At 40.8% G+C, this 24,674-nt stretch overlaps 1 protein-coding gene across 3 annotated transcripts in view; it reads left to right on the top strand.

Moving 5' to 3' along the window:
* The window catches only part of LOC114651263 (neural cell adhesion molecule 2-like), a 1,104,951-nt gene that overhangs the window by 722,974 nt on the left and 357,303 nt on the right, over positions 1-24,674 (top strand). For all 3 annotated transcript variants that reach the window (XM_051927215.1, XM_051927216.1, XM_051927217.1), the window contains exon 9: positions 11,872-12,022. In XM_051927215.1, the coding sequence (XP_051783175.1) occupies positions 11,872-12,022 (151 nt within the window). The remainder of the gene's footprint in view (positions 1-11,871; positions 12,023-24,674) is intronic.

Genomic DNA, 24,674 nt, shown 5'->3' with positions numbered 1-24,674 from the left:
GTAGCAATATTCTAAACCAACTTTGAATGACTTTTTAATAGCAAGTAAAATAAAATGTATGAAAGAAAGGCGTAACATTCAGGTGTGTCTGCAGGCTTGGTGGCATTTTCAGATTTTCTAGTCTTTTCATCAATGACCGTTTTGTTTATATTTTGTAACAGTGAGTGATATTTAAAAATGAAAGCAATCATAGAATTTAATTTATGTGTATTATTAATAGACTTACAATACATTCATTTTAATATCATTTTTCAATATAATGCGTCTGAAGATGCTGACATAGATAGACAGTCGTGGCCAAAAGTTTTGAGAATGACCCCAGTGTTGGTTCTCACAAAGTTTGCTGCTTTTAAGATCTTTTTGTCAGATGTTTCTGTGGTATACTGAAGTAGAATTACAAGCATTTCATGAGTTTCAAAGTCTTCTATTGACAATTCCATTAAGTTTATGCACAGAGTCAATATTTGACTTCTTACTTTGAAAAGCTCCATGAAACTCGAACAGTACAGTATCTGCACACAACACAACTGCCCACGCGGGCCATCAGTGGAGCACTGACTCAGAATTCGGCTATACCTGTATGATGTCTTGTCTACTACACACTCACTGAGACTGCCTGAGACCAGCACAACAGACTGTCACCTTTTTTTTGGTCTAACAAGAAAGAGACCTCCTGTTACAGAGTTCCCAAGACTCGGCGAAAAGTGTAGGAGCAGCATTAAGTAGTTTGGTCTTTGGTGGCCATTGTTGTTCAATAAAATATTTGTTATACTGAAATTTACATTTCATGAAATTGAAATCCGTTAAACTTGATGTTGTATGAATGTTTGTCCACACCCACAAAAGGTATTTGTTATTGTGAAATTTTCCTTACTTCGCTATTCACTATAACAGGATTTGACCCGTGTAGATCATTGTAGTGCTCTGCCAAAACATTACAGTGTCAAAGGAATACTAAATCGTTAAAATCTTTAGATAATGCAGCCATGAGGTTGTTTTTAGTGTAACAGAGATACTGAGTACATGTTTAGTCAATGTAGCATAATCTGTCTCTGAGCCATCATTCATGCATTTCTACACAGGTTCAGCCATTTTTATTTGTCACTTTTACGAACATGAATGTCCTGTCACTTACCTGATTCAGTGTCACAGGAGAAGTGAGCTGCTGTGCCTGAGGTTCTTGAAAGACACCATGTAACCACAGAGGCAAGTACAAAATGTGGCAGAGACTGAAGCCACACTCTCAACTTATATATATAAGTCGATTCCTCTTAATTGGGACACATTAGAACTTGGACATTTTGTCCCAATTAAGCAGCTGTCCCAATTAAGCAAATTCCACATAAAATTAAACAATAAATAATTTTTTAAAATATTTTAATAAAATTATTGAACCCAAATATAAATTATAAAAAAATAATATAAGCTGTGAAGAAAAAATAATAATAAATTCTAAAGTAAAATAATTAGGTATGTACATACAATTTAATGCTGCAAAAATGCATCAAGTGTAGTCTGTCTTTTGTTTTTGTATGTTTGTACTTTTTCCTTTGCAGTTCATCTTTTCTGTAATGCCCATTCCTCACGCAGTTAATTTTCTTGTTGTAAAAGACGCACTATGGTATATTTTGGTACACCAGTTATCTCAGCAAGCCTACGATGGCTTGTATTAAATGGCTGGCTTTTAATTTTATCCAGCAAAGCAATTTTACTTGAAAGTGTAAAATAATTTCTTGGCATCTTGGCAAGGGTTATAATTTTAAAAATAAAATTGACAAAAAAAAGTTTACTTATACGTTATACATACACGCGAGGTGGTGTAGGGGTAACTGAATACGGTTCAGTAGTGGTGACGGTAGACTATTAAGCAGACATGTGCTACTCCACTCTAAGATTGTACTATCTAAACTTACGAGTGCTTCTTCGACGGGCAACGATAGATGACTGACTTGCAGCACGCGTCTGTTACTGTCTCAATTAAGCGGAATGTTGTCCCAATTAAGCGTTTAAATTATGTATTAGTTTATTATTTTGCTTTTCATTCCTTGAGATTTGGCCCAAATAAGCGGCTGCCCCAATTAACCGGTGGCCCAATTAAGCGGAATCAACTGTATATATATATATATATATATATATATATATATAAATATATATATACATAGATATATACAGTGGTGTGAAAAACTATTTGCCCCCTTCCTGATTTCTTATTCTTTTGCATGTTTGTCACACAAAAATGTTTCTGATCATCAAACACATTTAACCATTAGTCAAATATAACACAAGTAAACACAAAATGCAGTTTTTAAATGATGGTGTTTATTATTTAGGGAGAAAAAAAATCCAAACCTACATGGCCCTGTGTGAAAAAGTAATTGCCCCCTTGTTAAAAAATAACCTAACTGTGGTGTATCACACCTGAGTTCAATTTCCGTAGCCACCCCCCAGGCCTGATTACTGCCACACCTGTTTCAATCAAGAAATCACTTAAATAGGAGCTGCCTGACACAGAGAAGTAGACCAAAAGCACCTCAAAAGCTAGACATCATGCCAAGATCCAAAGAAATTCAGGAACAAATGAGAACAGAAGTAATTGAGATCTATCAGTCTGGTAAAGGTTATAAAGCCATTTCTAAAGCTTTGGGACTCCAGCGAACCACAGTGAGAGCCATTATCCACAAATGGCAAAAACATGGAACAGTGGTGAACCTTCCCAGGAGTGGCCGGCCGACCAAAATTACCCCAAGAGCGCAGAGACGACTCATCCGAGAGGTCACAAAAGACCCCAGGACAACGTCTAAAGAACTGCAGGCCTCACTTGCCTCAATTAAGGTCAGTGTTCACGACTCCACCATAAGAAAGAGACTGGGCAAAAACGGCCTGCATGGCAGATTTCCAAGACGCAAACCACTGTTAAGCAAATAGAACATTAGGGCTTGTCTCAATTTTGCTAAGAAACATCTCAATGATTGCCAAGACTTTTGGGAAAATACCTTGTGGACTGATGAGTCAAAAGTTGAACTTTTTGGAAGGCAAATGTCCCGTTACATCTGGCGTAAAAGGAACACAGCATTTCAGAAAAAGAACATCATACCAACAGTAAAATATGGTGGTGGTAGTGTGATGGTCTGGGGTTGTTTTGCTGCTTCAGGACCTGGAAGGCTTGCTGTGATAGATGGAACCATGAATTCTACTGTCTACCAAAAAATCCTGAAGGAGAATGTCCGGCCATCTGTTCGTCAACTCAAGCTGAAGCGATCTTGGGTGCTGCAACAGGACAATGACCCAAAACACACCAGCAAATCCACCTCTGAATGGCTGAAGAAAAACAAAATGAAGACTTTGGAGTGGCCTAGTCAAAGTCCTGACCTGAATCCAATTGAGATGCTATGGCATGACCTTAAAAAGGCGGTTCATGCTAGAAAACCCTCAAATAAAGCTGAATTACAACAATTTTGCAAAGATGAGTGGGCCAAAATTCCTCCAGAGCGCTGTAAAAGACTCATTGCAAGTTATCGCAAACGCTTGATTGCAGTTATTGCTGCTAAGGGTGACCCAACCAGTTATTAGGTTCAGGGGGCAATTACTTTTTCACACAGGGCCATGTAGGTTTGGATTTTTTTTTCTCCCTAAATAATAAAAACCACCATTTACAAACTGCATTTTGTGTTTACTTGTGTTATATTTGACTAATGGTTAAATGTGTTTGATGATCAGAAACATTTTGTGTGACAAACATGCAAAAGAATAAGAAATCAGGAAGGGGGCAAATAGTTTTTCACACCACTGTATATATATATATATATATATATATATATATATATATATATATATATATATATATATATATACACATATATTGTAACAGATTGAGGCTTTGTCCACCTCTTGAACCCTCAGGTACCACTCTAAACACCAGGTAAAAGTGTAAACACTATTTATTTTATAATTACACTGTGCACAAAGCACCCTCCACTCCACAGTCATAAATCACTATTCTCTCAATACAAACACCAATCCTCCACTCCCAGACACTTCGCCCTCCTACCTCCCAGCTCAGCTCAGTGTCTGGGCTTTCCCACAGTCCTTTTATATCCCCTGACCCGGAAGTGGTTCCTGGCCAAACCCACAAGTCCTTATTCCCTCCGGGTCAGGGTAAACAGTCCTTTCTTCAGCCCGGGAGCACGTCGTTCCTTCCTGTCACGTGATCATGACGCACTCCCGGGTTATAGGGCACATAAGAGCCCACTAGCCCCCCTACAGTGACTCCCGGTAGCCCCCAAGGTATCCAGCAGGGCTGTGTATAAACACTACATAGTCCATGAGGCCCTGCTGGAACTCGGGGCACGATCATGCTGTCGGGAGAGCTCCTACTGGCGGCCTGGGGGTGAGAGCCGGAGTAAAATGCCGGCAATCCACCACAATATATATATATATATACTAGTCATTTAGCCCGTTACAATAATGGGCGCTAGAACAGTAGTGCATAAACATTAGTAGGAACAGTCTGTATTAAATGGCAAGGGACTTTGACTTCATTCTTTTTGTTGGTCGTATTTTTCTTTCTTTCAGCCTTTCTTTTGTTGATGTTTACTTGCTGAGCTGACCGTTCTTTGTGGGCTGCCGCTGTGTATTGTGTGTCTTTAATTTTCTGTGACAGTAATATTGTCTTGTACGTCCGCTGGCTTGTACGTCCGTAATATACCTTTAATTTTCTCTGGCGGTAATACAGGTGTGCGCGTCGGTAATATGCCTTTAATCCCCTCTGACAGTAATACTGGCTTGTATGTGGCTGTAATATGAGTCACTGTATTATGTACCTTTAATTTCCTCTCGCAGTAATACTGGTTTGTATTTCCGTAAAACGCCTCCAACTTTCTCTGACAGTAATATTGCGCACTGCACCGTGCCCCGCGCATGCGCACTTCACCAGAAGACACCCACACGTAGACACCTGGACGCACAGAGGGATTTTATTAAAGAGGATATATATATATATATATATATATATATATATATATATATATATATATATATATATATATATATATATATATATATATACAGTACTGTGCAAAGGTTTTAGGCAGGTGTGAAAAAATGCTGTAAACAAAGAATGCTTTGAGAAATATAAATAATGATTGTTTATTGTTATCAATTTCCAAAATGCAAAGTGAGCGAACAAAAGATACATCTAAATCAAATCAATATTTGGTGTTACTACCTTTTGCCTTCAAACCAGCATCAGTTCTTATAGGTACACTTGCACAAAGTCAGGGATTTTGTAGGATTACAGTCCGGTGTCTGATCAACCAATTCTACCAAACAGGTGCTAATGATCATCAATGTCACACGTAGGTTGAAACACAGTCATTAACTGAAACAGAAACAGCTGTGTAGGAGGCTTAAAACTGGGTGAGGAACAGCCAAACTCTGCTACCAAGGTGAGGTTGTGGAAGACAGTTTCATGTCACGGTAAGACTGAGCACAGCAACAAGACACAAGGTAGTTATACTGCATCAGCAAGGTCTCTCCCAGACAAAGATTTCAAAGCAGACTGGGGTTTCAAGATGTGATGTTCAAGCTCTTTTGAAGAAGCAGAAAGAAACGGGCAACGTTGAGGATCGTAGACGCAGTGGTCAGCCAAGGAAACTTAGTGCAGCAGATGAAAGACACATCAAGCTTATTACCCCCCTCGAAATTGGAAGATGTCCAGCAGTGCCATCAGCTCAGAACTGGCAGAAACTAGTGGGACCCAGGTACACCCATCTATTGTCTGGAGAAGTCTGGCCAGAAGTGGTCTTCATGGAAGAGTTGCAGCCAAAAAGCCATACCTCCGACGTGGAAACAAGGCCAAGCGACTCAAGTATGCACGAAAACATAGGAACTGGGGTGCAGAAAAATGGCAGCAGGTGCTCTGGACTGATGAGTCAAAATTTGAAATATTTGGCTGTAGCAGAAGGCAGTTTGTTCATCGAAGGGCTGGACAGCGGTACAATAATGAGTGTCTGTGTCCATAAAGTGAAAAAATGGTGATGAATTAATAAAAATCATTATGGAATGTTCCATCCAATACTTTCATGTAAATTTCCCTTAAATGATACTACCAAAAATCACTCAACAGATGATTTTATACTATAATACAATTGATTGTACAGTATGATAATATAGGATCAAGTACATTAACCTATATACCCTCCCTGGCCACTTTATTAGGTACAATCACATGGCAGCACCTCAATGCACTTCGGCCTGTCAAGACGACCTCCTGAAGTTCAAACTGACCGTCAGATCTGGGAAGAAAGGGGATTGACGTGACTCTGAACGTGTCCTGGTTGTTGGTGTCAGACAGGCTGCTCTGAGTATTTCAGAAACTGCTGATCTTCTGGGATTTTCATGCACAACCATCTCTAGGGTTCACAGAGAATGGTCTGAAAAATGGAAAAATATCCAGTGAGTGGCAGATGTCTGGGCCTTGTTGATGCTAGAGGTCAGAGTAGAATGGCCAGACTGGTGATGACTTTCTAAGGTGAATCCACACCCCTGCCCTGAAGGGTGCCTTGGTGGAACATGGGGAGTGAAGAGAAGTGCACAGCTAGTCACCTCGTAAAATGGCCGAATCTTACAAACATGTTTTGCTTTTTTGATTTGTTATTTTCTTAAAATCACATTAATGCACTGTTTTGCAATATGTGTATAATATCAAGATATGTATTAGCAGTCTATAACAACATAACATAACAGGGCAGTCTCTTTATGTTTTAAAATATTTAAAATATGTTTCATGATGATTGTTCAAGTCTCTCCATTTTGAGCACTCAGAATGGATAACCCATATATTTATAATACCAGCACATTTAAATAAAAATGCAAACCATTTTTTTTATATTGAATAAGATAACAAACGTATTCAAATAGACAGACAGACAAACAGACAAGCAGATAGATAGATAGATAGATAGATAGATAGATAGATAGATAGATAGATAGATAGATAGATAGATAGATAGATAGATAGATAGATAGATAGATAGATAGATAGATAATCTATCTATCTATCTATCTATCTATCTATCTATCTATCTATCTATCTATCTATCTATCTATCTATCTATCTATCATATAGCACGTTTCATACCTATCTGTTGTATAGTGCCTTTCATATCTATCTATCTATCTATCTATCTATCTATCTATCTATCTATCTATCTATCTATCTATCTATCTATCTATCTATCTATCTATCTATCTATCTATCTATCTATCTATCTATCTATCTATCTAAAAATATAATATTTTATCATAGTGCCAGGGCGTGTGGTGTATTCTGGTCAGACATGCAAGTAAGAATTTTGCTGTACTCTATACATGAGACCCTCTTCATCCTTCTCCCACTACTACTATGGAGTCACCCACACCATGGGGTTGTCATTTTCTTCTACTTCCTATTCCTCTTTTCCCACTTCTATGTGGAATCGATGTCCATGATCCATCTTCTCCACATAGCTCGGTCCTGCACCTCTTCGCCAGTCAGACCTTACCCTTCAGATCTTCTTTTACTTTATCCATCCATCTCCACTTTGGCCTCCCTCGCTTTCTCTTCCCCTGTACTTCCATTCCCATCACTCTGGCCCACATATTCATTGTCTCTCCTCATCACATCTCCATTACACTTCAACTTACTTTCCAGCACTTTCTTAGATGTCTCCCATACTTTTGTTGTACCTCTGATTGTCTCATTTCTTACTCTGTCCTTTCTTCTAACTCCACACATCCATCTCAACATTCTCATTCCTGCCACATCTCACTTGTTCTCCTACCTGTGTCTCAGCTCCATACATCATTGCTGCTCTTACACTGTCTTAAAAAGCTTTGCTTTAATTCTTCGATCACATGATACTCCTGATACTTACTTCCAGTTGTCCCTTCCACGCTGCACTCTGTGGGTTATCTCTGCATATAATTCTCCATCTCGGCCCACCACTGATCTTAGATGTTTAAATGTATTCACTCTTTTCAACAGCTCTCCCTGCAGGCTAACATCTGAATCTTGATCATCATTATCCCTCCCATATTCTGTCCTCTTCCTATGTTTATTCAGTCCTTTATCTTCCAAAGCCCTTCACCAGTCTTCCAATGTCCTCTCCAGTTCCTCTTTTCTGGTGCTACACAACACAGTGTCATCAGCACAATGACTGCACCGGGGGGACTGGTGTTTTATCCCTTAACCAGATCAGAAGATCTGATGCAGACCTACTCTAACTGGGGCCTTGACTGTTGCCCCAGTCCTGCTTTTAACCCGAGTCCTCACTCTCTCCTGGATTATCCTTCCATCCTTCTCTGGTCCTCCTTTCTCTCTCATTCACCCCCATACTTCTGGACATGTCACTCTATCATAAGCCTTCTCCACATCAGTAAACACCATATGCAGTCTTTCTGTTTTTCTCCCTCATACATACCGTATCTTGGACATTCCTTACATACTCACATATAGCCCAGATCTCTCTAGAAAGCAGTGGACCAGGCAGGATGCTTCTAGAGAGTTCTTTGTGGATCTTATAGCTGTGAACATTTCAGGCAGCTGACTCCACCAGATTTTTAGTGCATTCATCTGCTGGCCACATAAATAACGTAACTCTGAAACCTTCTGATTCCAATGAAGAGTCTCAGCAGGCTGAAGCCTGTGACGGTGCAGGAACCTCACTTCATATTTAATCAGGACGAGGGGATCAGCAATGCAGCAGAGTCGACGTGTTGTCTGTGCAGATTGAAAGGAGTCAGTTGAGGTGTGTTTAGACGTGCAGATATAATGACAGTCCTCTGCAAAGTGTGCAGCCCACCGAGCGAAGACCCAGGATGCATTGCAGGGTTTACATCTTTTACAGGAGGCTTGTGTGAATTCCCCAAGAAGTGTTAGAAGGTGGAGGGGGAAGATGTCCTGATCTAACCTGACCTGAGCCAACTCACACCAGGAAACGTGCAGCATGAAGGAATGAATAAATAAAGGAAAGCGTCTAAGCAATGAAATACTCCACCAAACTGTGACACAAAGTCAGAAACAGTTTGAAGAAATTAAATATGAAGAAGCAGCTCAAACTCCGGAAGGCAAGTCCAACTTGCTTTTAACTTTTAAACAGAGCAGCCTCCTTAAGTGCCAGAATTATCTTTAGAGCGTATGCAATGAAACAGTAATTGCTTATTATGATAAATTGGAACTCACACTAAGCACTTTAAAATATTTACTCTCATGTCGGAAACTATCCACAATGATTTGATTTATTCCGTTGCATTTAGTCTGCTGGAGAAGATTAAAAAATGAAATAGAAGTCACTCTGCATTTTACACGGGCAGACAGACTGGGCAACTAATCATCTTCATGTGTGCAAAACAGCAAAGCCACGAAAGTGGGGTCTGCAATTTTCCAGCATGACAGCCAACTAAGTCTGAGGATGCTTCCAAAATGAAAAATAAAATAAATAAAAACAAACCTGTTAAAAAGTCTACATGTTTTAAAAGAATCAGTCTCAACACACAGCAAAGGTTTGGGGCAGCCACCTGTATATTGTCACTGGCTGCAAAAAAGGGATTTGAATTAAGCACTGATGTGCACGGAGGGAATGCCAGACTAAACTGATCTGGTGGTGGAGAAGATGGCGGTTTTAAAGGGTGAGGCCGGAAGTGATGTCACCTGAGGCTGGGAACCAGAAGTGACATCATGCTTGGTGCCGAAAGTGATGACATGCTTGGCACCAGAAATGATGTCATGCTTGGCACTGGAAGTGATGTCATGCTTGGCGCTGGAACCAGAAATAACATCTTTTTGAACTGATTTGGTGGTATAGAAGATGGCAGTTTTAAAGGGTGAGGGTGGAAGTCATGTCATCTGAGGCTGGAAACCAGAAGTGACATCATGCTTGGTGCCGGAAGTGATGACATGCTTTGTGCCGGAACTGGAAGTAACATCATGCTTGGTGCCAAAAGTGATGACATGCTTGGCAACAGAAATGATGTCATGCTTGGCACCGGAAGTGATGTCATGCTTGGCACTGGAACTGGAAGCAACATCATGCTTGGTGCCAAAAGTGATGTCATGCTTGGCACCAGAAGTGATGTCATGTTTGGCGCCAGAACCGGAAATAACATCTTTTTGAACTGATTTGGTGGTGGAGAAGATGGCAGTTTTAAAGTGTGAGGCCGAAAGAGATGTCATCTGAGGCTGGAAACCGGAAGTGACATCATGCTTGGTGCCGAAAGTGATGACATGCTTGGCACCAGAAATGATGTCATGCTTGGCACCGGAAGTGATGTCATGTTTGGCACGGAACTGGAAGCAACATCATGCTTGGTGCCAAAAGTGATGTCATGCTTGGCACCAGAAGTGATGTCATGCTTGGTGCTGGAACTGGAAGTAACATCATGTTTGGTGCCAAAAGTGATGTCATGTTTGGCATCAGAACCGGAAATAACATCTTTTTGAACTGATTTGGTGGTGGAGAAGATGGCAGTTTTAAAGGGTGAGGCTGGAAGTGATGTCATCTGAGGCTGGAAACCAGAAGTGACGTCATGCTTGGTGCCGAAAGTGATGACATGCTTTGTGCCGGAACTGGAAGTAACATCATGCTTGGTGCCAAAAGTGATGACATGCTTGGCAACAGAAATGATGTCATGCTTGGCACCGGAAGTGGTGTCATGCTTGGCACCAGAAGACATGCTATGTTTGGCGCCAGAACTGGAAATAACATCTTTTTGAACTGATTTGGTGGTGGAGAAGATGGCAGTTTTAAAGGGTGAGGCCGGAAGAGATGTCATCTGAGACCGGAAACCGGAAGGGACATCTTTCTTGGCGCTGGAACTGGAAGTAACATCATGCTTGGTGCCAAAAGTGATGTCATACTTGGCGCTGGAACCAGCAGTAACATCTTTCTTGGCACCAGAACCGGATGTCATGCTTGGTGCTGGAAATGATGTCATGCTTGCCACCAGAACCGGAAGTAACATCTTTTTGAACTGATTTGGTGGTGGAGAAGACGGCAGTTTTAAAGGGTGAGTCCGAAAGTGATGTCATCTAAGGCTGGAAATTGGAAGTGATGTCATGCTAGGCACCGGAAGTGACGTCGTGCTTGGTGCCAGAAACCGGAAATGACATTGTTGTTGTTGTTAAATCAAGCAGATTTTCCCACACTTGGCCTGCAGAGACAACAGAAGAAGGTTTAGCGCACCCCACCACCCCCCTGTCCTGGAGGATAATTACCTCCACTCAGTCCATTCAGATTCCTCCTAATTGCACGTGTGTGGCAATGTCTAATTTACAAAGAGACTGCGTAAATGAGAGAGCGCATGAAGCAAAATAATAGGGACACCACCCAAAGCTGTCAATGCCACGTTCAAAATTCATCATACAAAGTCAATTATGGAAAATCCAGAAAGACCCCATTGAATGCTGCAGGGCCTCAGTTTTGAAATTTGTTAGCTGGGCAAAGCCTAACGGTAACGTAACATACAGTAACCTAACGTTTTCAGACCTCCTTAATCCATTCCATGGTCATATTTGGGGGATGAGGGGCGAAGCCCATCCTGCTAGCATCACAGAGTCCACTCACAAGTTTTGAATCATTAGACCACAACATCTTTGAGGAATCGGGAGGATAACTCGAGTACCTAGAGAAGAACCAGAGGAATAAAGAAATGCCTCTTCAATATGGACGACTGTGCCTATAATTAAAATCCACATTGTCGGTTCCCTGTGGCAGCAGCACCAATAGCCACAGCTTCATGTGTGAACGTGTAATTTTAAATTTTATTGCTTTTGTATCTGCATGTGTTTGCTTTTCTTATATCATTTTATGTATGTCTCTTGTTTTGTCTACCCAGAGTCCCGATAGTCGAATCGAGGTACAAGGACACAGCGGGAAATCCACGCTGATCATCTCGAGGGTGATGCTTGCTGACTGGGGGCGATACGACTGCGAGGCTGTCAGCAGTATTGGCGGACACCAGAAGAGCATATTTCTGGAAGTTGAATGTACGTACTTTCAAATAATTCATTCCAAATGTTTGCTCTGAAACTTTCATTAGGGAATTAGGGACAATCAGTGATGATTTGTGATGAAATTCTGCATGGTTTCAAAAATTGCAAATAGGCATTAAGAATGAAAGGCCTCCACACTCATAAGCTCCGTTTCTTGTATTTCTAGTTGCTAAACTGAACATTAGTGATGGGTACAGGCGATTCAGCTCCTGTTCGCCAAGTTGAGTCGTGAACGTCCCTAAAGTCCTACCGTCTGTAATAAGTGTATATGTTTAATATGTCACTGTGCTCTGTACAAATATTTTATAAATCTACTTTTCTTTCTACTCACATGCACAGCTAATACAAAGCCAGATTTAGCACAGGGGCTCATCCTTTCGAACTGCTAGGCAAGCATTAGAAGACAAGACAGGGACAACTGCGAAATGGGCATTTCTGTGTGTCAAAGTCAGCATGAAACTGTATCCTCTGTGCCTTGTTTGGGAATGGCGTGATTCACCAAAGTGGGGACCTGAACATGAAGAAAGAGTATAAAGCCTTGGAACACTGCCCGGCACACCTTTGGATGGGAGATAACGTCTGATCTGGAAAATCCTTCCAACACAGCAACAAAAATGGCAGACTCTACACATCAGGCCCCCACTCCCAAACTGGATTTTTGTTATGGCTTCCTTCATCTGTTATGCAGCATAAACCATCATTAAAGATAGCTAAGTTATTTCTCCTATGTAATTTCTTACCGCCGTATCACTAAGGGAGGGTTATCGCCTTTTAGTATCTTATCTATATAGTTTCGGGTTATTTAACACGCTGCAATTACAAAAGAACTCATTCCAACAAGGGAGCTAGCGCCCCCTGCTGGATACAAATGGCGACGCCGTCTGACTCCATTTGTTTGTGGCACTCTGTGTAAAAATATACTTTACAACGTTCACTAGAAATGTATTGTTAAGTTTACATCTGTATCCTCAGGTTCAAGAAAGACCTCCTATGAAAATACTGCTGGTCTCCACTGTATTAATGTTAGTTGGTTAAAGGCCATCAGTTTGGTCCTGAACCATAGCGACTTGATGGATAAATGATCTGTAGGTTGATTAAGTTCCATCAAAGTCCTCCTTGTTCTTGCTGTAATGGTGTCAAGCCTTCCTCGTCGTCTTGTTCCCTCTGTTCTGCCAATCATGCAAAATCGTAAAGTTTATTGGCAATCCTTGTAGGTGTATTAAAATCACTCGGTTGCTGACCACACTGTACTTCAGAACAGTGCTGGATAGCCATCAGTTGAGAATGAATGCCACACCATTTCTTCGGTGGGTGTTAATGGTGGAGAAGTAAACTCAGTGATCACCGGTTTGAAAGTGCCCTGACTGTGTCCATTTGAGCTCACTGATTCCCAGTAAGTCATGTTCGATTCTGTCCATTTTGGCTTTGATAATGTTGAGTTTGCCTTTATTCATTGTTCTGACATTCCATGTTCCGAGTATGATAATGTCTCTGCAATCTCCGATCCTCCCTTTCGTACAAGTAGCTTCGGTTCCAGGATGTCCTTGCAGCTTTGATCCTGGTGCGTCGCAGTTCCTATTCATACTCGGCTCGGCCATTGGTTCATCCCCAGTAGCTCGTTGAGTGCCTTCGAACCCAGGGCCGTCTCTTCCAGCAGTATATCGAAATCCTTTACTTGTACTATCTGTCATGTTTTTTTTTGGCAAGTACATACGGAAGTAGATTGCCAGTCCTCTCTTCCATGAAGTGATGTAGCATTCGGGGATTGCTGAAAATCGACGTTATTGCCATTGTCCATCAATTGATTGATCATCCACCTCCAACGATGTAACGCCCTGCGGCCAACGTTGTGCTGTACACTTAGTCTGGCACCTCAGTTGAGTCCTGGCCGCTTTGGTTCAACCTTCTGGCAATTTGCGCTGCCGACGGTACAGCTCTCCACATCATTGGTGAACGTCAAGCTGGTACAGCAGTGGCGGTGACTCTATTAACTCTTTTAGGGCTAAATATTTTTACTTCCTTTTGTCCCAGGGCTGAATATTTTTCCAAAAAACTCAAGTTTTCTAAAAAGTACACAAAGCAAAGGTTTCACGCATAAATCAACATAAAATACTTATTTATGACAAATGTCACTCTGTTTTATGTTCCTGGAGCCCTTGCAGTAGGCATATTCACATACTTATTACATCCGTGTTTGTCCCATCACTCGTAAGGCACTTTTTTAAAAAATGGTTTAAGGTAGTCGAGTGGCTGCTAATCCATTGTGTCCACCAGCAGGCCGCGTCAAGTCCAGGTGCCAGCTTGTCTCTCACAGATCGATGCCTGTATAGTCCTCCCAGGGAGGATGTTTTCATAGGCGCGTCAGCTGCACGAGCGTGTCCAGCACTACGATCACCCGGGGACCGGTCAGCTGATGCAAGTACCTGACTTTCGTTTTCAATCTCCAGATCACTTGTATCAAATATCAGAGTTCGATAAGTCAGAGTCCGATTCTGCTATAATACATAAAAAAATCAAATAAATAAATAAATAATACACACAGAGTATTTTGCTCTGTGCATTTGCTTCACTCTCTCATCCCATTTGTCGATGCCGTTCTAGACGTTGCTTACTCTACGCTACTCATGCTCACGCAGGGTTTCAATGTCAAGTCAACGAGTCTAACAGTCCTCCGAGCAAAGAGGGTCGCCCTCTGCCTCTGATATCCATTCTCAACACCTTGTGTTGACAAAAGTCGACATCTGCCCTAAAAGAGTTAACACCCTTCATAATTTTTTATTTCCATCATGTTTGCCTCTTAATTTCCTTTTGCTTAATCTGTAAATGTCCAGGAGCCTCATGCATATAACTTGCTTACACTGTCAGCCATTTGTAATGTAAAGTCGGATTTATAGCCTGGAAATTGGCTTAAAATTAAGGCAAGTGTTGACCCTCCGTAAGACCTACGCAGACTTTTTGGTGTGGGCTTTTCAGCCATTCCAGGTTGCAGGATTATAAAGTGAACAGAAAATCTCATTTGATTGAGTATTTCAATGACATGTCAGTTCCATTTTGATGTTTTTGAACTACTCACAGTGTATCACCATTAATGTTCTCTCAATACAGCTCTATACAGCTGTATTAATCTTAATGGTGATTGTTTTTAGTCTGTAGCCTATCTATTGTGTCTGTGTACAATACAATACAATACAATACAATACACTTTATTTTTGTATAGCCCAAAATCACACAAGAAGTGCCGCAATGGACTTTAACAGGCCCTGCATTTTGACAGCCCCTCAGCCTTGACTCTCTACAAAGACAACGGAAAAACTCCCAAAAAAACCCTTATAGGGAAAAAAATGGAAGAAACCTTGGGAAAGGCAATTCAAAGAGAGACCCCTTTCCAGGTAGGTTGGGCGTGCAGTGGATGTCAAAAAGTAGGGGATTACAATACAATACACAGAACAGAACAAATCCTCAATACATTATAAAAATAAAAATATTACAAATATGGACCAGCATTTAACAGTAGATGATATCACATAATATGATTTGGATTTGTTTAGAGTCCTGGAGACCACATCCATCAAGCTGCCTCCCCCATTTGGCCATTCCACAGCCAATCCGATGAAAGGACCCCTCTACCTGATGATTCCTGCGATCCTCCATCAGTGATGACTTTACCTTAGGCAGGCAAAACAACTTGGCAGGTGGGCCGTGGCACCAAGTGTCACATTTGAGTACCGAGAAGAGAAACAGAATAGGTGAGGGTTAGTATCCAATTCTAATTATCATGTTACTTATGTTTTAGTGCTAATGACTAACAACAGAGATGTAGTCTGTACAGTTCATAGTCAGGGTGTGCTAAACTAAAGTAGTGAGTCTTCAGCTGAGATTTAAAAGCTGAGACCGAAGGGGCATCTCTTATAGTAGCAGGCAGACCATTCCACAGTTTAGGGGCCCTGTGACTAAAAGCTCGACCTCCCACTGTTATTTTATTAATCTTTAGAATCATAAGCAGACCAGCATCTTGAGATCTTAATGTGCGCTCAGGTGTGTAAGTCATGATAAGTTCAGACAAGTAAGCCGGACCTTGGCTATTTAATGCTTTATATGTTAAAAGAAGGATTTTGAAATCTACCCTCAACTTAACAGGGAGCCAGTGACAGGATTTAAGAACTGGAGTTATGTGTTCGTATTTTCTTATTCTTGTAATAATTCTTGCAGCAGCATTTTGGATTAACTGGAGGCTGTATAAAGAACAATTTGAACATCCAGTGAACACCACATTGCAGTAATCAATCCTACTAGAAATAAATGCATGAATTAATTTCTCAGAATCCTGTTTATTTAGAAAGCACCTTAATTTCCCAACATTTTTAAGATGGAAGAAGTATGATTTGGACAACTTTGTAATATGCGCTTTAAATGACAAGCTAGAGTCAAAGATAACTCCGAGATTGTGGGCTGATTCAGTAAAATTAATTGGGATTCCAACTGAATTAAATGATGACAAAATATTGTTGTGATCAGCATCATTCGCTCCAATAATTAACATCTGTTTTTTCTGTATTTAAAGACAAGTAGTCCTCATCCATCCACTCCTTTAATTCACTAACACAACTAATTAAAGACAACATTGGAGAAACTTCATTTGATCTAAAGGAAAGATATAACTGGGTGTCATCTGCATACGAGTGAAAATGAACATGATGTTTCCTAATGATAGATCCCAGTGGAAGCATGTAAAGTGAAAACAGTAAAGGTCCCAGTACTGAGCCCTGCGGGACACCATATTGAACTTCTGTGTATAATGATGGAGTACTGTCAGCACATTTCTGTACATATTGGAATCGATTTGATAAATAAGAACTAAACCAAGCAAGCACAGTGCCTGTAAGCCCAACATCATTTCCTAGCCTGTGCAGTAAAATAGAATGGTCGATGGTGTCAAATGCTGCACTTAAGTCCAACAACATAATTACAGTGGAGTTTCCTTCATCAGAGGATGTCAGAATGTTGTTTACAACCCGTGTTAGTGCTGTTTCTGTACTATGACCAGTGTGGAAACCAGACTGGAATTTCTCAGATATATTGTAATGCATAAGGTGCGACTGAAGCTGACTGGCGACTACTTTTTCTAGTATTTTAGAGAGAAAGGGTACATTTGAAATAGGCCTATAATTATTAATAATGTATTGGTCTAGGTCTGACTTTTTAAGTAATGGTTTAATGACTGACACTTTTAGTGTATCAGGTACTGTGCCATGCAATAATGAACTACTGGTAATGTTTCGAATGGGCGCTGCAAGAACATCCATTACACTTTTTACTAGTTTCGTTGGCACTGGATCTAGGGAACAAGTAGTGGGCTTCATTTTAGAAATTAAACTTAAGACTTCCTGCTCAGTTACAGGATTAAAATGTCTAAAGTGCTGAATGCAATGTGAGACAGGGTCTGCTAAGCTAGTATGCGGTTTGTACTGTGATGCTGAGATCTGGGATCTTATATTTTTAATTTTCTCATTAACTCTTTTAGGGCTAATATTTTTTTGGTTTCTTTCTCCCAGGGCTGAATATTTTTCCAAAAACTAACTTTTTTAAAAAAAAGAACACAAAGCAATTGTTTAACATATCAATCTGCAAAAAATATGTATTTTTGACAAATGTTACTGTCTTGTGTGGACGCTGAAGTCGGAAACAACGGGAGACAAACACCAATTTAAAGTAAAAAGCAATTTTGTTATTCTTGGTGAGTCAAAGAGACTGCAGCCCCCCAGCTCAGTGCCATTGACTGGTCAGATTAGACAGCCTGCACCCTAACGTGGGGCTTCCCTCTTTATAACTTGTTTTTTTATTAAACAAAAAAATATATATATGGTAGTTCATTTTGAGGTTATACATAAATTACCATAGCTTGCAACTCCCTGAATTGGAATGTGCCCATTGCTTCTTTCAGATAAAGAGGTCATCAGGGCACTCACAGTTTTAAGCAAGAATTCAGAAACGGTCACAAGTGATTTATAATATCACAGGGTGTTCTGTTAGTATCAAGAGGTAAAAGAATGCAAGTTAGTCCCTTATTCTGTGCACAAGCTTATTTCTTTTTCTACATAAATGAAGAACAAATCATATAGAAATAATAAATCATATAACTCTCTGCAGCATGATTAATACAAAATACAGTCCTTGGTATTATGAAGTAACAACTTATAATCATTACAGTTAATAATGTTTTTTTCTTTTTCACTTGCATGTTGTATGAGCCTGCATACTCTATGATTTCACATACATATCACATACATGTTACACAGCAAAGTCCTGCCAAGTCTGATCTTGCTCAAAGCAGCCCATTGCAGTCATTGCCACGTTGCACTGCTTACAATTTGTGTTGCACTGGTGCCTCCTTTTCAATTGTCTGTTGCTGCACTTTCTAACATATACTGTTAGTGTGTACTGTAGAGAGACAAGTCACCCGTTTGACATCGTGCCATGCCAATGCCACCAAGTTTTCCACCTGCATGAAAACCGTGTTGTCACCTCTTCTCCTCTTCAGCCTGTCTTGCTTCAACTGTGAAGGCCTGTGTCTCCTGTTCACCCTCACTGTGCCACAAGCTCCAGTTCCCCTGCTCTGTAGTTCCATGAACAATTCTGGTGATATATAAAAATTGTCCACATACACAACATGACCCAAATGTTCATAGCCCTGAAGCAGCTCCAGCACAACCTGACTTGTCAAGGGACAGTTCTCTCTTTAAAAGAAATACTTTCCTGTATATGAAAATTACTTTAAGGCAGAAACCAGTGTTTGCTTCTGCCAGTACAAAATCCTTTATGCCATACTTTGTGGGCTTGTCTGGCATAAATTGTCGGAAAAAAAGGCATCCCTTTCATTTTATCACAGATTCATGCACAGACAAATCACAGCCAGGCTGATAAAATGGTTTATATGTTGGTTCCACAATGTCAAGCAGGGCCTGAACTTTATACATGGGGTTATAGCCTGGCTCACCCCTTGGGATTTGCTTCTGGTTATCACAGAAGTGAATAAAACTTTGCAGCAACACGTACCTATCATCACGCGGAATAACCTGTCCAAAGCCACCAGGGGACAAAGCAAGTCTGGACCAATGCTCCCTGAAGTTATATCGCCAGTCTAGCCCCATCACTATTTGTAATGCCACAAAGCCCTTCATCTCATCTTTTGTTGTGGGTTTCCACTTTGAAATACGAGAATGCGGTGCAAGCGCAGCCCACAATTCAAAAAATTGCTCTGCCTAGCCTACCTGTTTGTCTCGTCTGACAGTAGTTGAAAAGGAGCATCAGGAGAGAGCAGCCTGAAGTAGTCCAACGGCTGGAAATCTGTCATGTCCAACAGCAAGCCATGTTGTCTTCTGAAGTCCAGTAGCCAGTTTGGCTCCCATGGATCAATGTCTGGGTATTCCTCTCACACGAACCTTGCGGTAGGTACGTCGGCTGCACGAATGCACTAAGCTGGTAGCCGATCAGCTGGGGCGGCATCAGCTGGTGTCCGATCAGCTGATGCCAGTTCCTCACTCTCTTGCTCGATCTCCTGATCACTGTCAACAAAATCAGATTCTGAAAAATCAGAGTGCGACTCAGCAATAATGCGCAAAATATCATCTGCTAAGTATTTTCTGTTCTGCACTCGCTTCGCTCCCTCGTGAGAAGTCGATGTCATCTTGCCTTTGTTTACATTTCATAACTCACACACACGCAAGGATTAAATGCCGAGTCAATGAGTCTAACATTCCTCCGAGTAGAGAGGGAATGCCTAAGACGTAACGATGAGTTTTGCCACTATTAACAGCTGATTGTCGCCCTCTACCCCTGGATGTCGACTTTTGTTAACATGCACCCTCAACCCCTCCTGTCGATAAAAGTCGACACCCACCCTAAAAGAGTTAAAGAAGTTCATAAAGGCTGTACTGCTAATGTCTGTTGGTATTTTGCACTGTAGATCTGAATTCCCATTTGTTAATTTAACAACTGTTCTAAACAGTACCCGAGGATTTTTATTATTGCCATCTATTATTGTAGAATAGTATTCTGAGCGAGGTTTAAAGAGAGCTTTTTTATATGTTTTAACACTCTCTGTCAATGCAGTTTAAAAGACATGTAGCTTTGTTGTTCTCCATCTGCGCCCCAGTTTTCAATACTCTAATTTAAGAGCTCGAGTGTTCTTGTTAAACCAGAGAGAGTTTCTATGTGCTTTGATCACTTTTATTTTAAGAGGAGCCACTATGCCCAGAGCATCTCTCAAGGTCACATTATAATGTGACGTTAGCTGATCAAAATAGTTTTCCACGTTTACATTTGATGTTAGCTGATCTAAATAGTTTTCCACATTTACACTCGATTTACTCAAAGTATCTATAAATTTTGAAGCAGAATTACAATCTAGATGTCGCACTGTCTTTGTTTTAATTTGTGAGTGCGTTGACAAAGGGCAGGACTAAATCAAATGTAATTCAGTAGTGATCGGAAATAACTTCATTTAATGGAGTGATATTTAAATTTTGAATTTCAACTTTGTAAGTTATAATTAAGTCTAATGTGTGGTTATGATTATGAGTTGGACCTTTGATAATCTGACAAAATCCTACTGAATTTAACAAATAAGTAAAACATTTGCTGAAAGTGTCAGTTTCCACATCAATGTGTACATTAAAATCCCTCATCAGTACTACGTGTATAAAGGGTGGGCTGTATGTTGTAGGACATAACTGGCAATGGCAGTGTTAGCTCTTTTGGAGGACATCACCAATGACAGGCTAAAGCTCGTTTTCAGGGATAGCAATGTCTTTTTGGCTCATGGTGATGCCAGTTTAGACTTCCTAGATCCGTCCTCTTAGAGCCTGCATTAACAGAGACCATCACTGTGATCCCGGTTCCATTACAGGTTTGGAAATGGGCGTGAACTGACAAATCGGTCAGGGACCGCATAGTCATCCCTGAACCAGGCCATGCCAACTGTATAGAATGGTATATTTAAGATGCCACCCAGATACATGCAGTACCCTCTCTGCCAGGCTGAGATCGAAAGGCGATTTGCAGCGTTTGCTGATTTTCCTAATGTCACTGGTGCAACTGACTGCACATGTGTTGTGATAAGGGCACCGTCACAGAAAGAATTGGATTTTGTATTTTCATTCAATTCATATGCAAGTAATATGTGATGCTCAAATGTGTCTGACTAATGTTGGTGGGCAGATCGGCCTCCAATTTCTTTATTTTATCATGACCTAAGGATAATGCTGGGTGTGATGGCTGTCGTCTTGGTATGTAAGCCTAAGTTGTGGATGAGTGAAAAACTGCAAGTCCCAGTCAAGGAAATGTTGTGGTGCCACCTGTCAACCTTGTTTACTTCAGTATTGCTTAACAAAAAATACTGGTGCCCAATGGTGAAAAAGTAACAGATTGTAATGAACAAAATAGTCCCAGTCTGGCTCGGATCAACTCCAGGTATTTCACGGGAGCTCTGTCTGTGCCTCCATCCAACGACCTTGTGATATACAGCTGGGAAACCGGAAGAGTAGAGTCAGGTGTCCTCAGGGGGCATCTTCTCAGTGCTGTTGGAAGAATAGAAGAAGACGTGATTAGCGACAGCGCCATCCTTCGAACCGGGGTGGTACCACATACCTTAGAGGAGCCCAGAGGATGATGCACAGATGTGTGTGCATGACAAATTGCACTTAGGGTTAGTACATTATAAACAGCTTATTTAATCTTTCTTTCTGGTCATAGTGGGTACACCACAAATGACGAGACCTAATGAAAGACACTCGGCTAGAGATACAGTAGAACAGCTTAGGTTTATTGAAGGCTAGATGCTGGTGTTTGAACTCAGAGCATTGAAACGTGGACAGCCTCAGAGCACAATGCAATTTAAAGACATATGGATGTTAAATGTAAAGACCCTTGTATGTATCACATCCCTGACATGTAAGTAGGGGAATGATTTTAATCTTTTTTACAAGTTCAATAAGGATGTTCTTAATATCTAGTAGTTCTTCACATACGGCCGGTGCCAATTCAGTCTGGGCACTGCATGATGGCACAATGCTATTGCTCTCTCGACTCCGCTGCTCCCACTCTTGTTTTTTTCTTTTATTTTTTCTTCCACTGAGTGATCAGCACAAATAAAGGTTTTGTAACACCTCTAGTCACCTTCACATTCATTTTCACTAACAAAGCTAAGTGAGGGATGCTGAGAGAGAAAGCTCAACTGGCGTCTCCAGCAAGCACTCTTCTTAGCAGTGGCTGGGATATGACGTGCTGCTATTTATACCATTGCTCTCTCTGTAAGGAAACTGCTTGTGAAGCCCTTTGTAATCCAGAAGTCAGGAGTTCAGGGCTGATCAGTCACAATCAGCAATGGAACACCATTGGTTCATTCAAAGGTAGATGGTGGCATTTAGACTCTTCACGTGGCACGACGCTGTACAGCATCACAGAGGTCTGTGGTATTGTGATGGCTCACACAGTCCTGCACAGCATAGCACAGAAGCCTGGACAGCAATGCGATGGCAACTCAAAGGTTTGGAATGTTTATTGTACATTGAATTTAACAAGTCCTGTGTGTAATGCAACGTTGACATTTACTTGGAGGAAGGATTTTAGTTTTTAGAGAAACCGCAGTAAAGGCTGATTTCCAAATGTGCGACCTGTGATGGATTGTTATGGGACTCCACCACAAAACAGCACACATAGACCACTGGAGTACTTTGATGAGATAAGAACCAGTTTGAACCAGTTGATTAAACTGAACTGCTTGATCCGCTCAGGTAGGCACAGCTACCTACTTACAAAAGCGGCAAACATGGTAATCAAATGGGGAACGATTTTATATGTTAGAGGCACAGTTTGTAAGCTGGTTGGCAATCAAATAATCAGTCTAAAATTACAAATAAAAGAACAAAAAAAAAACACAAAAATATGAGCATTCAGTAATCATGTGTTATACGAAAAAAAGAACGTCTCAGTGCTTACACTTAGAAAATTCACAATGTCTTTTTTTCCATATAGAATTAGTGATAAACATTTGAGACTTTTTGAAAAAGAAAAGAAAAGGCATACCCTCAACTCCTTCTCCTTTGAATGCCCTATCTATCTATCTATCTATCTATCTATCTATCTATCTATCTATCTATCTATCTATCTATCTATCTATCTATCTATCTATCTATCTATCTATCTATCTATCTATCTGTCTATCTATCTATCTGTCTGTCTGTCTGTCTGTCTGTCTGTCTGTCTGTCTGTCTGTCTGTCTGTCTGTCTGTCTGTCTGTCTGTCTGTCTTCTTGCCTGGCTGAGAGATATGAGACCTGCTGTCATCTAATAACAGGTGTATAGGTGGGCAGACGAGGGGTCTGACTGTGATTAGATCTGCTCAGTGTTGTTGCAGGTTTACATGGTATGGCGGTCCAGCATGCTGTGCCCATGCCAATGAACTGATGGAGGTTTGTCGTTCTTCCTTCCAATGTCATATATGACTGAGGTGCCCACATAAAGTGTTATAATCCTCTACCATCATGGTCAATGCTTTTCCAGTTACAGAGCTGAACCGGTGGCTGTCAGATGATTGAGACGTTTATTTGCAATAAGTAAAGTCTCTTCAGCCAGGTAGTCACCCAGGTATCCCTTGAGCCTGTTAACTTGTTGACTATTTTTCTTGCTGTTGTTGTTTCTTCACATTTTGGCTGAGAATGTCTTTAGCTTTAGGCTGGATGATGAGCGACCGTCCTTGCTGTGATTTGCTGCCGCACGCTCACATTCCTAAAAATATCCTTGAATTGCTTTTAGCTGTATTTCAATCTTGCTTACTTAGTTTGTTTCATATTTATGCATTAGATGCATCTTTAAATCTGCCATACCCGACTTCTTCATTTATTTATTACGTCAATATGGTACGCGCAGTGAGACTCATAATAAAGTAAATCAGTGAGCCGCCACAAAGCCTGATTTAACGTATTATTGGTCATTTAGATGTTTTTACAGTCCGGCCATTAAATGAATGGGGATAGATTATCTCCTGTGAGAAATTACAGAAATCCGACTGGGCGCCTGATGACTCAATCAATGTGTAAAATCACGGAGCACCGAAACAGTTACAGGAAAGAGTGTGCCAGTCTCTCCTGATGGATAATCAACAGATGCTTCCTTTGAAGCTGAAAATAAAGACTGATGTCAGCAGCAATTAGAAAATCCAAATTACAGGGTGAAGTGGCTCCTTTGGCTTGTATCCTGCAGAACTTTTTCAGGCTCGAAGATCAACAACTGGCGTGAACTCACTGACAATAGCAGGGTGCGCATCTTGTTGTCAGTGAAGGCTGAAGAGCTAAAGTGATGGGCCTGACATGTTTTGCTTGGAAATAAAAATATTTGTCGTACCTAAATGTCTGACTTGAAAATGACAAACAGCTGGAATGAGGTGCCTTCGTGTTGTTGAGATTCATGTCATGCTTAAAGGTTTCAAAAGCACTGCAGAGCTTCAAGGAAAGAGAATTTGGGAAAAGAGAGACTCACTCTGTCACTTTCAAGGTCCATTTATTCCAATAGGAGGTGACTTGGAATCTGTTATATAGCACCTTTCATTTCTATCTATCTATCTATCTATCTATCTATCTATCTATCTATCT

This window comes from Erpetoichthys calabaricus, chromosome 4, assembly GCF_900747795.2.
Source record: "Erpetoichthys calabaricus chromosome 4, fErpCal1.3, whole genome shotgun sequence".
Lineage (NCBI taxonomy): Eukaryota > Metazoa > Chordata > Cladistia > Polypteriformes > Polypteridae > Erpetoichthys > Erpetoichthys calabaricus.
The sequence above is the reverse complement of the archived record's forward strand: the minus strand, read 5'-3'. Positions and strand labels throughout refer to the sequence as shown.